At 39.0% G+C, this 17,787-nt stretch overlaps 1 protein-coding gene across 1 annotated transcript; it reads right to left on the bottom strand.

Annotated features, from left to right (window-relative positions):
- Positions 1–361: 361 nt before the first annotated feature.
- Positions 362–8,978, bottom strand: LOC118562264 (transmembrane protein FAM155A-like). Its single transcript, XM_036134533.1, has 2 exons — positions 7,646–8,978; positions 362–426 (listed from the first exon to the last, which is right to left on the bottom strand). The coding sequence occupies exons 1-2, from the start codon at positions 8,378–8,380 to the stop codon at positions 406–408; spliced, it is 756 nt and encodes a 251-aa protein (XP_035990426.1). The 5' UTR covers positions 8,381–8,978; the 3' UTR covers positions 362–405.
- Between the last annotated feature and the right edge of the window lie 8,809 nt (positions 8,979–17,787).

The raw sequence follows: 17,787 nt of genomic DNA on the forward strand, positions 1-17,787 counted from the left end.
ATTAACACATAAACCCATACAGTTAGGTTAAATGAGCATTCAGTTGAATACATTTGTGAAAATGGTGGAAAGTTTATTGAATAGACTGAGGATAAGAAACGTGTTTTACAAGTGCACACAGATAAATCACTGTGGACAAGCGGGTGATTGAAGATAAGGAAAGGACCTCGACTTAGATCAAAATCAATTACTACGGCACAGTTTCAAGACGAACAATTCTAGAAAAGTAGACAGAAAGATAAACTGAAAGCCTGGATGGGATGAATGTCCCCATATGGACGAGGACAGTGCAGAGAGAGATACTTTCCATGTGTGTAAGTGTGATGTGGTTTCTCCGAGCTGATACTGATAGAAGAGGATGTGAAAGCGAGAAAGGGACGGTCACTGATGGAGAGAAGAAGGAGATCAACATGTTGCGACGGAGCCCTGGAGACACAGCCACCAGAGAAGCAGAGAATTATGGGAGTGCAAATTAAATTACACCGGAAGGGACATTCAGGTCTGGACCTGCAGGAAACACTGCGTAAGGAGATCTTTGTGTGTGCGTGCTTGTGCGTGTGTGCGTGTGTGTGATGTTCCTCCAAGTGTAAAGGCACATTGAGGAGATGTTATGGAAGTACATTTCAAACTCAACAGGAACACAATGAAGTGAGATCAAAATGAGTATTTCTTCATGTTTTAAATAAGAAAAAGAGAGATTGAAAACATGTGGGGGAAAAAGGTGAAGGGAAGTTTAGCAGGGTGCGGGTTAAAGGATTTAAACAGAGGCCAACAGTTGATAATTTATTCTCAGTAGATATTCACCTGTTCTGTGGAAGAACATCCAGACACACAACAGATAGATGAGGGGAAAAGGTTGTGGAGAAGTTTAAAGCAGGGCTCATTTATCAAGCAATATCCCAGCCTTTGAACATATCATGGAGGTCTGTTTCCTCCATCATCTAAACAAGGAAGGCGTATGAAAAAAACTACAGACTGACCATAGAATGGCCATCCACCTAAACTGACGGGCCAGACAAGGAGAACAATAATAAAAAAAGAAGTCCATAGTCTGAAGGAACTGAGGAACTACACAACCTGTCTGATCAAATCTGTCAATAACTGTTACAAATCTGGGTCTTATAGAAGATTTAAAAGAAGAAAGCTGCTACTGAAGAAAAGCTAAAAGAAGTTCAGTTTCCAATTTGCCACAAGTCATGAGGAGATAGAGGACAAACGTGGAAGAATGGGAGGTTGTGACATGAGAAAAACCGTATGTGAGTCTCAAAACTAACACTCCATTTTACCCAGAGCACACTATTCCCAAGGTGACACACATTAGAGGCAGCATCATGCTGTGGGGATGCTTGTCTTCAACAGGGACTCAAAAGCTGTTTAGAATTGATGGGTAGATGAATGTGACTAAACACCACCCTTACTTTTAACTTTCCTGTCAAAGCTTGATCTGTTACTTTGCCTGGTTTTCCCCTGGTTCAAAACATTTCATTCAAGTAAAGGGATCATCACCAGGCTAGAGATACAGTAGAAATGTTTAGATCAAAGCATATCCATGTCTTATAATGATCCTGTCAAAGTGCAAACACACATCTAATTAATCGTCTCTGATAAAACTTGAGAAGCAATGTTCACATCGGCTCGCCATCCAATCTGACTATATTTGTATATTTTGCATAAGGTATAGCAAATACTCCCGGTCCGCAATGTTGGAAAATAAATACCCAAAAAGACTTGCAGCTGTAATTGTGGCAAAAGATAGTTGAACATTTTTTTACTAAATATTACCCAAGATCACACACACACAGATCAACTCCATTTACGACCCTAGGTGATTACCAGGGTGCCATGATTTAAAGACAAATGTGATTCAGTTTCATATTATATTGTGTTGAATGAAATATGGGTAGAATGATAAATAACACTGGTTACACTGCTGTTTGGCAATGAGAAAACAAAATACTGATTTCGGAGAATAAATAAGTTTATACTTCAACCTACATGTTACTAAAAATATAAGAAAATTGGTGAGATATTCACATCATTAATGTTTGATATAAACCAATGAATGAATAACTAAATAAATAATAACAATGAGGTTAAACTAGGATTAATCCACATTCTCCTGACTGTACTTATTTTTCTTTACCTGGTCCCCACCACTTTTTCTTAGCATTCTTTTTTCAACAGGTCTTCAAATCGATAGCACTTGCAGTATATAAGACTCCAAGCTGTCTTTTGTAATTGGGATATTGCACACATTATTATTGCAATGATGACTGCAGTTCAACATTTGTGAAGCTCTATTGACGACTAAAGCCAGTTGGTTGGATTTCATTTATGGATATAAAGGTAAATGGGGCCATATACTTCTCAGATTTTTTTTTTTTTTGTAAATGAAATCTAAAACAATACTGTATCCTTCTACTTTATATGTTGTTTTGTATTGGTCTATGACATTACATTCCTACAAAATACATTCAAGTTTATGGTTGTAATGTCAGAAAATCTTTAAAATAATGAAAGGAGATGGAATGCTTTGCAAGGCACTGTAAAACCTTTTCACACATACAGTATGTGTTGAAGGCATACAATGTGGCACGGATGACCGACAGTCTGGCCAGCAGTAACACGTGAAGATGTGTGTGTGTGCTGCATGCGTCAAAGCTTGTCACTAGTTGGACATTTGTGACCTCAGGGTACCTATGGTAGAAAGAGAGGCCAGCAGCCTCAGGGGGAAACAACTGAACAAACAGCCACAGGCAACTTGTCAGTGGACAAATAGGCAGGAAAGTTTCTGAACAGCTCGAGTTACCACTCTTGACTTGTGAATAATCTTCAAGAGATAATATTGGATCTGGACGTTTTCAGTGCTATTTTGTAAGGTTAATACTATTTTTCTACTGGACTGAGGGTAATTTGGATGTGCATTTTAGTTTGTCCCTATTTCAGATAGTAATTTCCCAGTTTCAACAACCACCAAAATCTATCTGAAATGTATGTCATTCTCCTGACTCAAATGCTGGCATGCTAAAAAGTTTGTAATCCCTGGGCTTCTGACTAATCACTTCAAAGCTTATTCTAAAGACATCCTCTCAAGAAAGCAATCTTGCTTTCAGAGCTGATATTAATACAGAATTTATAAATATTCCTAGTTTGTGAGACTTGGTGGTTCACACCGTCAACAGTATTAAAGCTTGGATCATTGGAAATTCTCTTCTTGGATCAAAAATCCCATCAGGGATTATCGGGGGAAAGAACTCTGAAAAGTAGCTGGAGGCAAATTCAATAATACTTTTGCATTTGGAATCAAATCAGTTTCAGTATAACCTAAACTTCTCCATGAACATTAGAGTCAAGACTTTAATGTTTTAAACCAAGGTAGAGATAGGTAGGTGGGTAGAGATATTTTTTAGAATTATAATTATTTTTATTTGTCATTATGGATGCTTTTAATATTTGCTTTGACTTTGTTATGGAACAATAATTGTTGCTGAAAAATGTACAGTAACCACCCACATCTGAGACTAGACCAGCTTCAACTCTTAAGTATGGATGTGTTTAGTCACATATACACACACACACACATATATATATATATATATATATATATATATATATATATATATATATATATATATATATATATATATGTGTGTATATATATATATATATATATATAAAATTGTTAGCTTGAGGTTATATATGTGTGTGTATTCTCGCCCATTGAATGCTGGAGACCAGCAACCCCTCGCGACCCCAACAGGGATAAGCGTGACGGAAAATGTATATATATATATATATATATATATATATATATATATATATATATCAGAAACAGAGACATTATCCCAAGCTTTAGGAAACCGTATGGCATGGAAAACTGGTAAATCAATTTTCAAAAAATAGAAAAGCATAGCACAACTGCAAACATACAAATACGTGGCCATTATCTAAATAGGCACACTGGGGAAAAAAGGGTATTCATTCGAGAAGCAGCCAAGAGGGCCATGGCAATTATGGAAACTTTAAGCTACTAGTCACGAAAGCCTTTGTTGAAGGAAAGTCATTAGAAACGGCAACTAACATACAAAAAGAAGGTGCTCTGATCAAATGATACCAAAATGTTACTTTTTGCCAACAGGCAAAAGCCTATTTGTGGTAAAACCAGGTCAACAGCGACAAGGAACCTGGTCAGAATGGATGTGACTGGATGCATGGAGTAAAATACAGGGTGATCCTGGAAGAAAACCTGTTGGAGGCTACAAAAAATTTGAGAGTGTGGAAGGGGTTAACTGTTTAGTAGAAAAACAACCCTAAGCATACAGCCAGAATTACAATAGTTCAGCTAAAAGCACATATATGTATTCAAATGGACCAATGAAAGTCTAGACCTAAATCTAATTGAGAATCAATTAACACTGATTTTCACTGTTTAACGGAGCTTCAGCTATTGTACAAGCTAGAATGAAAATGTCTCTAGATGTACAGAACTAGTAGAGACACAATCCAAAAGACTTTTGCTGCTTTAAAAGGTGGTTTTACAAAGTAATCATTAAAGATGACCTGACTATATATGCATACCACACTTAATTTTTTTTTTAAATCTATGCATCATATATCCTTTTTTTAACTTCATACTTATCCACTACTTTTTATTGGTCCAAGTTATATAAGCCCATTAAAATATATTGAGATTTGTGGGTGTAACATGACAAAAAGTTGAAAACTTTCCAGGTGAATGAACACCCTGACAAGCCACCATATATTGATAATTGCCATCTTCCACATAATTTATCTTGAGTTGATGTTTGGCCAATCCAATATAAACTATGACTAAAGTTGTCCTGTTTTTTACTCTTTTATGAGGTCTTTAAAATAACCAAGCATTCATACTCCTGAAACCTTTTCACATTTTGTCTCACTACATTCACAAACTTTTTGACATTTTTTGTGTGAGTCAAAACAAAGTGCATAATCGTGAAGTGGAAGGAAACGAATATCTGGTTGTCAAATTTTTTTTTAGCTCCATCCCTCCTACCATCTACTCTAACCAGCAGCCCTTTCCCTGTTGAAAAAAGCATCCTTGAATGATGCTGCTGACAACATTTTTCACCGTGGGGATTGTAGTTAGTGGTATTTTCCCATTAAATATAGCATATTGTATGTAAACCAAAGTTATTATTTGGTGTCATCTGACCGGATCGCCTTCTGCAACATGTTTTGTGTCTCTTTCATAGCTTGTTCCCAACTGAAGTCTCAGGTTGTAACAAGACAAAATCTGGATCAGTTAAAGGGAAATAAATATTTTTTGCACAACACTCTATGTCCCAAATGCTGCATCTAGCGTTGCATCTCTTTATTCATATATGCTTCTAGGCACTGTTGTTAAACAGCAATGCTAGTATTGCCTGAACATAAAACTTTTTCTTCACCCTATTGCTTTTTTTATTTAGCTTTTGCTCTTTAAAACTTTAAATTACATCATCCCTTGCCTCTTATAGTGTCAACACACAAATAAAGCATACAAATGTGTCTTTTACTCTTTAATTTCCTTTAGGTATTGAAAACTTCCCAACAATGTATCTTTTGCAAAGCCACAGTGGGAAGGTTTTAGAAGACAGAAACAGAGGATATGAGAGTGAAAAACCATAACTGTTGTTTCAAGCTACCTCGTGTCTTTGTATTGTCCAACAGAGTGGTCCTTGAAGAAGCAGTAGCTTCTTGAAGAGGCCTGCAGGCCTGGAGAGGTACGCTGTCACAAAGGTCACACGTACATTGAAACAGATTAGCAATTCAGATGGAAATAAGGGGGCTAAACAGCTAATGTAGCCCTGCCTGAGTTTTATTAAATTAGCAAAACCTGCAGTGCACAAACACACTCCTTATTAGATGGCAAAAAAAGAAAGCGTGCATGTAGATGTTATAGAATGTAGCTTTATAGTGATATTTTGCATCTATAAATGCATGCACACACAAGAAAACTGTCACCTTTACATGTTTTGACTCAAAAAAGAAAAACAAAACCACACTATAGTTAACTAATGTATTTTTCAACTTTTGGACAATTGACAAAGACTCCTGAAAAGAGGTCGAAATGTCTGGTTGTCTGCAATGAAAGCCTATTTATGGTAATACCCACAGTTTATCCACCCTAGCCCAAAAAACACATTGTCTGCATTCAGAACAAGACAGATCTTCCATCTGAACTCCAACTAAATGATTATGAAAAAATGCATTATATAACCTTTTGACAACAAAAGGGAATATGCTTCCTGAGCTGAATTTCACTTCAACTCAAACTGTATAAGAAAATGAGTAAAACGCAACATAATATAACAAATGTGACTGTTGAGCTATATAACGTATCTAAAGATGCATATAATTGTATTCTGTCATTAGGCTTAAATGAAATGGAAATCAAAGCATATTAATGTGTTAAAGAGTAAGCCAAGTCAAAGTCCGGACTTCAATCATATCAAGATATGTGGCAAGACTTTAGAATACCTGTTGCCAGCTGTTATTCTTCTAATCTGACTGAACTTGAGTTGTTTTATGGAGAACAATGGACAAAAGGTTAATTAATTTGATGTGCAAAGCTGATAGAGACATAAACTAAAATACTTGTAGCCTGAATTGCATGAAAGTTGGTTATACACAGAACTGACCTCATGTTGTTTCATTATAAAACACCAACAAAAACATGGACGTTTGAGGCTATAAGGTGAAAAATCGGTTGACAAAGTGGGAACTGCAAAGCACTGTATCGTACAGTCATGGGTAAAATAAACAAACATGAAAACAGACAATTAAGATACGATTTCAATCTGATGAGAAGTTCTGTGGAAGTTGGTTCAAGGAATTCCCCTCTGCTGCATCTGTATATGAGCTCTATTAACTGCATTACTGTCCAATCAATTGCAATGGGCATAATATATCCAAGGATGAAATAAAGCTCTTTCTTTGACACAATCTTGTTTCAGCACCATGGACAGTTATGACAGGAGCGTGCACTGATTAAAGTCACTGTAACTACACAGCTCAAAACAAACAAAAATAGTCTACTGTAATTCAGTGGATACATCTCCCAATTTCTCATTGACAGCACGGCAGACTGAGCTGAAAAAGCAAACCTGACGCAAAATCAAGGACACGTCTTTGTCACACAGCAGCTTTGTGCTGTTAATTGCAAAAGGCAAGCGTGCTGTATGACTGAAATGACTGTGCTGCTGCTGGACCAACAGGTAAACTGGGGAAAGTGTAAATCCTGGATTAGAAACAGAAATCCCGAGAGTGCTATTATAAATATTAAAACTGTGTCCTCTCTTTCTACTTATCTGGTTGAGATGTCAAACATATAGCTGCAAGATATTCCACACCGACCGAGCGATTCCAGTTAGAGGCCAAGAGTTTTAAGGAAATAAATAATAGAAGAGGTGTCCCAGCCTCAGATGTAAATGCCTTTTCCAGTGTCTTGCCCTTATGTGGAGAGTGTGCTGCAGACATGCAGGCTCTGCGAACCGGTAGGTACCTCAAACTTTTGAGCATAAATACACACATGACAAGTATGTCAAGTGGTTGCCATGACAACCGTGACCCCCATCCCGGTTTTTTCTTCTTAAATGGAAGTGCGCGTGTGCGTGCGTCCTACCTTGCACTCATCCATGCATGTCCTGACTGAGTACGCGTCCGTCTCGTACTTCTGAACCAGCAGCTCAAAGTCCCTGTAGTTCTCCTCCGCCTGCCGATCCAGACGCTGATAAGCCCGGATACACTCCGCGCACCCCAGCAGATCCACCCCCATGGCCGTATCCAGGGAGCAATTCAGAACGTCCGGACTCGTAAACCCGTAAAACAAATCCAAAAGTGAGTAGGAATTACAAAAAGAAAGGTACAAATCGCTCAGATTCACGTACGCCCACTGTGCCCCCTCTTCTTCTCCGCCAGAGAGGCCCAGGCACACGGTCAGAGCATCCGTGAAAGTGAAGCAGTCTCTGGACACGCCGTCCGGGTGACAGGTGTCCATCCGCCACAGAGGTTTGGTAGAATTCCCTATAAAAATAACATCTAGTTCTCTGGCGAGGCGGCGGGGGTCGGGTGATGTTGGGATGTGGTGTGGTTGGGGGGAGTTTTGCTTCTTCTCGCCCGCGCCCGGGATCGCTTGCCCCTCGTCCGACCGCTTGTCGCGGGTCCGTGTCAGCTTGGCCTCGGCGCAGAACCACAGGTGATCAGAGAGCAGGACGGTGATGAAGAGCAGAGAAGCCAGCGACTGTCGCCATCTCTGGGCCCGCTCCGGCTCCGTGAATGGCTTCTCGTTCTCTCGGGGTGCAGACCAATATTTTAAGCATTCGTCATGCTGCCGACGCATCCAAACACCCCTGGTCATATTTTAGGAGAGTGCTGCCCTGGGCCGACTCCACCGCGGGGGCTCCTCTGCCACAATACTCATTGACTTGTCGGGAGTCGAGCTCCGGTTGGTTCTCCTCTGCAGCGGTAGGAGGGGGGTTCCGAGCCTCCGCCGGTCCAGGGCGCTCCTGCTATCGCGCCCCGAAGCAAGTCGGTGCTATTCCGAACCAATTAGCGTGCCCGCACAGATTAAGCTTCGCGCTGCCGCATCCCGGTTCTCCATGGCTCTCCGGGGGGAGACGGCGTCCTTTTTGACCGCATACCCCCACGTCTTCCCTGACGTCCCCTCTCCGGGCTTGTTCGCTTGTCAGGAGGGCGCGCAAGGGAGACCAGCTGTTGCGAGCCTCTCAGTGCTGATGCTGCGCGTCTGCCACCGCTCGATCCGCAGATTCACTTAAAGGAGAGCCAACAGCCCCTTCGACGCAGGTACATGGGTTTCGCGGAAAGCATCGAATCCGTTCTCCCGGTGGCTACTGTCATCTTGGACCTCGGTTAAGTTGCCGCCATGTTCCTCTTGAAACACTTTTTCGGAGAGCTGAGTCTGTTTGCGTCATCTCCATCGTTGTGATAGCTCCATCGTTGCGCAGTGGCGGAGCAGCTTATTACCTGTATGCGCACCACACAAACGCAGAGGGTGAGGGATAGACTGCAGGCACTGAAAGGTGGCAAACGCTGTTTTGGGCAACACGCAGGGCTATTTGCAATAGTCTTTAAACATTTGGATACGAGAAGAAGCATACAGAGATTCAGCTTTCTGGTGCAGCGTACACGCAAGTCTGTTCATAACACAGCAGTTTGGAGATTACTTTTAACATATATCCAGGCACAGTGGGACATCAGGTACTTTTAGGCAGCACGAGTGAAAATGATTCACCTGAGCCATGAAAAGTATATGGCAAGCTCAGGGTTGATGCAGAATAATGAAAAACAGAACAGACAATTTTATTTATTTATTTTTTTATTTATTTTTTGATGATGATGATGTGGGTTACAAATAATAAAGGTTCAAAATTCTATATAATGAACTAAATAATCATGGAGAAGGCCATCCATGTGGCTTATTTTCCTTCACAACAAAGTAAGTAACAACAACAAGTAATTGGTAAAGAAGACAACTTTTGACAGAGTGCTGTATCCAGGCATATTACTGGAATGTTGAGTGGAAGGAAAAAGTGTGGGGGAAAAGTGCACAAGCAACGGGAATATTCACAGTTATGAGAGGGTTGTGAGGCAAATCCCATTCAAGCATTTTTGGGAAAGTGCACAAGACTGAGACCACTACTGGAGACAGAGCTTCAAGAGCCACCACACACAGATACATCCAGGATGTAGGCTGCAATTGCCACATGCATTGTGTCAAGCCAATCCTAAGACAATGAGAGAAGCGCCCTACCTGGGGCTAAGGAGAAAACCGACTGGGGTTTTACTTAGTGGTACTAAACCCTTTTTCCCACTTTAAAGTAATTGTTCTTTTTTATTGGAAACCAAGGTCCCAGAGTCTGGAGGAAGAGTGGGGAGGTATGATACAAACATCTATGACATTAAGTGGCATCTTGAGAAATCAAAATATAACACATTGTGTGGTTCATTTTCAAACTTAATGGGAAAAAATCTAAGAAAGATGTAATTGAAAAGAAATCTGAATTCACCTAAATCAATAAAATGTGGCATGAAAGCTGAAATATGTAGCTCAGGCTTGTTGGTCAAAAGCTAGTCAAGTTTGAGCACTGGACAAATGGAAAGCATTTTTTTTTTTGTAAGTTTTCTGTTTTATAAGCTGGCTTGTTGTTTGGCAACAGGGTTGAAAAGAGACACGGGCTAGCAGGCATCATGACTCTATAAGCTGGTTGTTTGGCAGAGAGAGATAACTAGAAAAAGACAGAAAGATGACAGTTCCTGTAAAGGTGCTAAAACAGTGTTTGTGTTTACTGTTGAAACTACTAATTAGTGTCAGTGCTCATGTGTAACTATTAAACAACGGAAATGTACTTAATGTCACTGGGCTGATCTGAGAAGACAAGATAATTGTCAGATAATAACAAAGGTTTGAGGAGGCAGCTCAATATATGGGTGTGGCAGTATGCCTGTGTATGCGTGCATGCGTGCGTGCGTGTGAAATTTACGGATGGACAGACGGATGGATGGATGAACAGATGGTTACAACCTTTACAAAACATGACAGGATAAGATTTTTGGACATATAAATATTTTCCATCCTCTAATTCATTTTTCAATATAACCAGTCTTGCAAACAGCAAACTCCTCCAGCTTGCGTAGGAACTCTGTGGCAGTTTCCCCCACCACTCAGATGAGTTTTGGCTGAGGAAACGTGCTGAAAAATAAGTAAATCCTGTAGCTTTTTGAAAGCCTGAGTTTCAGTACCTCACCATTACTACGCTCAAACATCACTGCACTTGAGCTTTGGTTTAATCCAGTTGTCTCCAAAAAATGTAGCAAGTCTTATTGTATTTCACATTGTTTTATCCATCCGTATTTTCTATACCTGCTGATCATTGTCAGAAACCGAAATGTTACACAGAGGTATCGTTTGCCTTTTCCTTGTAGTGTCATGAGACAACGTGCGTTGTGAATTGACACTAAACTGAATTTAATTGTATATGTTTGATATTCTTAACTTTATTTGTGTGTTATGCTTCTGTTTGTACTTGTTGTTGAGGTGGATGATTACCTCTAGTGTTCAGAACCGAAAACTAAGATGCTGGTATAGACATCATTGGCTGTGTCATTGCTAAAAATGCTCCAATGCTCATTCATCCCTCTTTCTCACACATAATATGTCACCGCAGGATGCTGCGATTGTGCCTCATGGGGATCGATGTCCTACTTTGACTGAGATTGTCTAGTTACGCTTTAACTGCATAGTTGCACAGTTTTATACTGTACTTTGTATTTGACCCTGAATGTGACATTTTTCATGTGAATGTGGTATATGGAGGTGTGGGGTGGAGGGTTTATATCACTGTTCTCTGTTGGGAAAATACATACCCATGATTATCATAAAATTATTTCCATATTTTTTGACTAATATCAGATCCTGACAGCGGGAGCAGCGCACAACATATGGAGAGTTGTCAGTTTCACACACACACACACACACTCCTTTCAGTGTTTCTTACCTGTTTGTGTGTGAGGGAAGCGCAAGTTGTGCAACAGCAAGAGAGAGCGAGCAGAGACGGGATGGGTGGGGTGGGGGGAATCTGTGAGGTGAATGCAGATTGCTGGCCCTTAAATCTGGAGCCATCACAAGAACAGTAGGAGCTGGCAGACATGACTCATCCACTATCCATGCAATGTGTGTGTCCTCTGATGCAGCATGTGTAGAATTGATTATTCTGTCTCATAGTAGGGCTAGACCTATTGCTACTTAAAAAAAGAGCTTATGCACTATGTTTTGTACCCTTTTTTGTAAGCAACTGTGTCATTTGCTTTTACAGCATTGTGGGGATTTTTAAAAAAAGCTCTTCTATGAGTCACACTAAGATCATAAATCTATTTATGGAAATAGCTTCAATCAGAAATAACCAAGAAAACCGCCTGAGCTATTTTAGTGCTCAATTAGATATTTTTTATGGTGTTCAAACAATACAAAATACACAATCTGTCTTGAATTTGCACTTTAGACAAAGACTTGAAACCGGTGAAGTGTTTATTCTTTAGCAAAGACATTTGCGCTTTCCTTGAAACTTTTAAAAACTCTGATCTTTGATTTTTTTAAAATCTGTATTGCATTCTATAAGTGTTCAGATTGGGGAAAAGAGGTGGACACAAACCTGGACCCAGTGGTTTTACAAAATAGCAGGCCAAGAATAAGGAAAACCCATCTAAACGTGAACATGGTCATTTAACGAATAGTTATTTAATTTACCTTCTCCCCAACTAAAAACTGGATCGTTGTGAAAAAGGAAATAAATGTAAGTGTTTTCTTTCCTTCTATATATTATAGGGCTGCATGGTTTTTAAATAAATACATAAATATTATTGTTAATATTTAGATTTTCAACACACATAGAATATTTCTCTGATGTTTACACCATTTTGTTAAGGCTGTTTGGAGCCAAAATCAGAAATTAAATATACCTTTAATTAATTGCACAGTGCTAATTACTTTATATATATATATATATATATATATATATATATATATATATATATATATATATATATATATATATATATATATATATATATATATATATATATATATATATATATATATAAGTTGTCCTTTCCTTTTCTAGTACCACTAGCTCTAACATTCCTTCTCAAATCTCCCTGACCCTGATATGACTTTTTTTTCTCTTCTAATTAAAATCGCCAAGCCATATTTCTCTTTCCTCTCCCACTCTCTCTCCTTGTTTGGCCTTTCATCAGTCTGCCATCAAGGGGGGAAAAATCTCTCTATGATTGGCTGTAAGAGATGCATACCCTCAGCCTAGGCTCATTGCCCTGCCTTGGATGTTCCAAATTGGCAATAAAAGTCTGAAATAAGTTTTGTTCAAGACTATTGGTCTAATACTGATATGTTTAATTTGATTATCAAATGAACCTAAAACATCTCACTGTGATCTCACAAACAGTTTTTTATCAGGTTTGTCATTTAAAGGTGAATATGTCACCATGCTTTCTTGTTGTCAACAGTGACTCAAGCTGGACCCAGTGTAACTTATTTGCTGTTTCCCTGGTTCTCTAGCGGCATCACGTAACTCCAAAATCAGAATCACGTTTATTGGTCAAGATTATGTCCACAAACTAGGAATTTGATTTTGATTTCGAGTGCTCACAGCAGAGAAATATTAAGTATAACTATATATACTTTAGTCGAAATAAAAGCAAAGATAAAAAGAGCAGTATGTGCTTGCGTACGTGTCTACAGCCAAATTATTTTTATGTAAAGAAAAGAATCCGAGAGGCTGCAATAGTGCAATATTCTGATTTTGTTCCACAGCATTATAGCTGACAATCAGAATGTGAGGTGTTTATTGTGTGCATCAGAGTGTCAGTCTTGGGAAAGAAAGTGCACCTTTAGTGGCTGGATTTTATAAATGCTGCTCTGTAGCACCAAAAAAACAGTCTAAGCAGTTTGTGTCCAGGTTTGCAGAGATGTTACCTCTCCTTTACTTGGACCTGGACCTGTAAAATTCCTGGATGGTGGGGAGATTAGTCCTCTCTGCAGAACTAATTGTCCGTTGCAGTCTGGACCTGTGCTGTTTTGGGGATGAGCCAATCCACACAGTGATGGACAAACACAGGGAAGACTGAATAATGGCAGTGTAGAAGATGACAATGAGCTCCTGTGGTAGGTTGCACGTCTTGAGTTCCCACAGGAAGCACATTCTATGCTGGGGCTTTGTCTGAACATGTGTGTCTATATGTGAGGATGTTTGGTATTCTAAATTGTTCTTCCCTATATGACTTAACTGTCCTTTTAGTACATTGTTTCACCTTTTTTTAGCCCTTTCTATATTGGGCTCATATGGGACCTACAGCCAAGATTCAGATTCAGTTATGCATATGAAGCTCCCAGCCAAAGGGACTTTACTCTCATGATCGATCAGCTCCTAGATTGCCATTCGAAAAAAAATATCTCTATCTCTGAGAGGCTCATCGACACAGCTTTCTATTCCCACCAAGATTTTATTTTGGATGTCTGCATTTATTTAATCCAGCCTCAAAGAAAGAAAAAAACCTTCAGAATGAAAATACAGCTTATACATTTAAAAGTAAATCTATAGAATACATAAAGACCAGGTAAAAAAGGGTTTTGTTTCTAAATATATTTCTATATGTTTAGTTTATTATAAATATTTTAAGTTTTATTATAGACTCAGAGTAGGCACATAAGTAAATAGCCTGTACTTGTGTAGCACTTTATCAACCCAAAAACGCTTCACACTACATTCAGTCATTCACCCACTGACAGTGGTGAGCTCAATTTGTAGCTACAGCTGCCCTGGGGCAGACTGACAGAAGGATTTAAAGGAACTCCGGATTTCAGCACTTTTACAGTCTTCTGGGAGTTTGTTCCAAATAAGTGGAGGATAAGAACTAAATGCTGCTTCTCCATGTTTGGTTCTGGTTCTAGGTATGCAGAGTAGGCTTGAATCAGAAGACCTGAGTGGTCTGGAGGGTTGATACACTGATAACAAATCTGTGATGTGTTTTGGTGCTAAGCCCTAGCTCCTGCACCACTTTACAAGTAATGTATTTTTGGCACACCAGTGTAGATGTAATCTGACTGTAGACCAAGAATAATCACCTACTCTTTATTCTGCCTATGAATTGTTCATTAATTTGGCTGCAGTTTTTTATATATACCACTGACCACGGTATTCTCATAAAACTGCCATGTCTTTGGACTTTGTCAAACTGTTCTTAACTGGTTCAAATCCTACCTCACCAACAAAACATAATATACACTAACTCTATTGGAATATCAATATCTAAGACTCACAATGTGACATGACGAGTTCCTCAAGGATCTGTCCTTGGTTGCACCCTCTTTAACTTCTACATGCTTCCCCCTAGACCAAGTTATCACTCGCCATAGAGTACCATACCATTGTTTTGCAGATAATCAAATTTATATTCATTCATTCATGCATAAAAACTGGACTCTTGGCCATCTTCTTTTCCAGCCTCCACAGCACTCCAGTCATTACTGTCCACAATCATGCTCTCCCTTGAAAGAATATAAACATGGATGCAACAAAACATAAATTCCTGAGACTAAACAGCTTTAGAAGAGATGCAATTTTAAGTGGCACTCCACATCAGTTCCCATCCCTCAAAGGCACCGCCACTTTCTCCAGTCAAGATATCTCACTTTCCCCTTCTGTCCCCAGCATTGGTGTCCAGTTTGACAACATTGTACCTCTGCCAAACCTTATTCTACCACCTCAGAAATATGCCCATCGCTCTCCATCCCTGATGTTGGAAAACTTGTCCATACCTTCATTTCCTCCAGGTTGGACTACTGTAACTCCCTCCTTTCTGGTATAACAAATGGAATTTTCCAAAAACTTCATCTGTTTAGAACAGTACTACCAGAATTGTAATAAAAAGGAAGGACGTTTTTCTCTTTGAATGAAATGCCCTGATTTTCACTGCTGGTGTCTGAGGCATCATGTGCCTCCAAGCCCTATACAGAACTCACTCAGGCTGGATGGTTGCTAAGTATGCCTGGGCTCACAATGGACTATTTGTTTGGGACCCATTTGTGTTGATGTACTACAATGCCATATTGACAAAAATATTTGGGCACTAAAATGGGTTTTGATATAAAAAAAAAAAACGATTTGAATTGTGCAAAAAGTACTAAATCTATAGGGAGTCCCTCACTTTAAATAGAGCTAAAACTTAAACAGACAGGTGACGTGAAGTTATTATGGAACGCATGGATAAACCTATATGGGACCAGTTTTTAAACCTATTTCATTGGATCCTTTAAGTGAATTTTGGCTGGGTGTATCTTAGGTTATGCTGTCATCTTTGTGTACATATAAAAGTAGTATAGATTAAAACAAAGACCACTTTACATTTAGATGAAATTTCAATGCATTCTTTACTATGGTTCCTTAAATTTCATAAAGAATTCATTAAATAAATGCACAAAAATAAATGGGCATGGAGATGTGTGTTAACTCTAGGTTAGTTGCAAAACTGTCAGCATCCTGATATAAGTTCTGAGCAGCACTTAAGTTTTTTGATTCAATCAAAAATGATTTACAATAGGGGAACACCTAAATTGATTTTTTTTTTTTTTTTTTTTTTTTGCCAATCACAGAAGCCTGCAATGAAGCAAAACAGAAGCCTGCAATGAAGCAAAACATATTTGTTTGCTATCTACACCAAGATATGTGGACATTTCAAACATCCTAAACTCTTCTTTTCCCTGAGAGTAAACGACAGAAGGCAGAATTTACATGAGCTGCGGGGCTAATACTGAGGCTCTACACTCAAGCTGAGAAAGCTGAGGCCCTCCCAAATTGTTTATTTCACCAAGCCTCCTTACTGTCAACAGCGACCCAAGCTGGACCCAAGCACCTCATTTGTTCTCCTTTTCTGTATTCATTGTCCCCTGCTTGCCTTCTCTGTTCAAATTTAATTCAACTTACCAAACTGAAATCAGCCCATTTTGAAGTAGCTGCTACCCCTCACGTGCACAGAGCTGTTGACATTATGTGAATTAAATTTTTTGTTGTGTGATGTGAGTGCACATAATTTTTTATTAGCTGGATTTAATAGGAAAAAAACATAGAAGACCTTGGATCAACCATTTATTGTTGCAAAAGCATTGCAACGCCTCAGCTTGAGCCACAGAAAATGAGCCTAACATCTGTAAATGCATTTCCCTCTCACCAATCTGTGCTGCCAGAAAAAAAGCACCTTTGGATAAAAGGGAGATGTTGTCCCCTGGATTCAACAGAAAAGAAGAAAAGGAGCATATTTCACCCTTTGAAGAGACAGGAGTGGAGTTATATCCTTGGTAACATCAAATATGATTAGCATCAAGTGCCGAAATTGTTTCACCTTTAATCTTTCTGGAATCAAACGCTCAATAATCATGTAACTACCCAGAGTGTTTTAGGAAAGCGTTTGGACAGTGGGCGGTTTGCAGTCCAGACAACACTGAAATGTCACTAATCAAGATCTGAACAGGCAATCCTCTGAGGCAACGACTCAAACCACATTGCCACTGAGAAGCTGGTTGAAAAGTAGCTTTTTGAAACCCCATTCAAATAAAGCTTTGGGATAATACCTAACCATTTATCTTATTTTAATCATGTGGCCACCACCTATCCAGATAATTACCACAATTATTGTATTTAGCAGTTTTTGCCATAAAACAACAAATACAACAAGAACAGCAAGTATCAAGAGCTGAGTATTATACAATTGAATTAATTGAGAGGCTATAAAACATCAATCTTATTATAAATGGGAACTATTCCAGCAAACAATACTAAAACCAAAATGAAATACAACACAAATAATACAATCGCATTAAAAGCAACAACAAGTATCCTTAAGATTTCTGAGACTCTCAGACAGCTCTTTGATTCAAGAGTTTTTGAACTTGCTGTACAGAGTTATAGAATGAGGAGGACGCATATGCGAAGGGTCTTTAGCTAAGTTTTGACTGGCCAGATGAAACATCAAGGGTTAAAAAGCCCTGGGTACTCTGGCTGTGACTGCACTGTTTATGGCTTATGCACATTGACAAGTACTGATTTATTTATAAAACTGCCTAATGGAAAGATCTGTGTGCAGGTAAAAATGTCCAGCTAACTAAAGTATACAGATTGCTCTGATGTGTGAAAGAATGTACGTGCAGTTATGAATCTTAAACGTGCAATAAGCAACATT

Source organism: Fundulus heteroclitus, unplaced genomic scaffold, assembly GCF_011125445.2.
Source record: "Fundulus heteroclitus isolate FHET01 unplaced genomic scaffold, MU-UCD_Fhet_4.1 scaffold_848, whole genome shotgun sequence".
NCBI lineage: Eukaryota > Metazoa > Chordata > Actinopteri > Cyprinodontiformes > Fundulidae > Fundulus > Fundulus heteroclitus.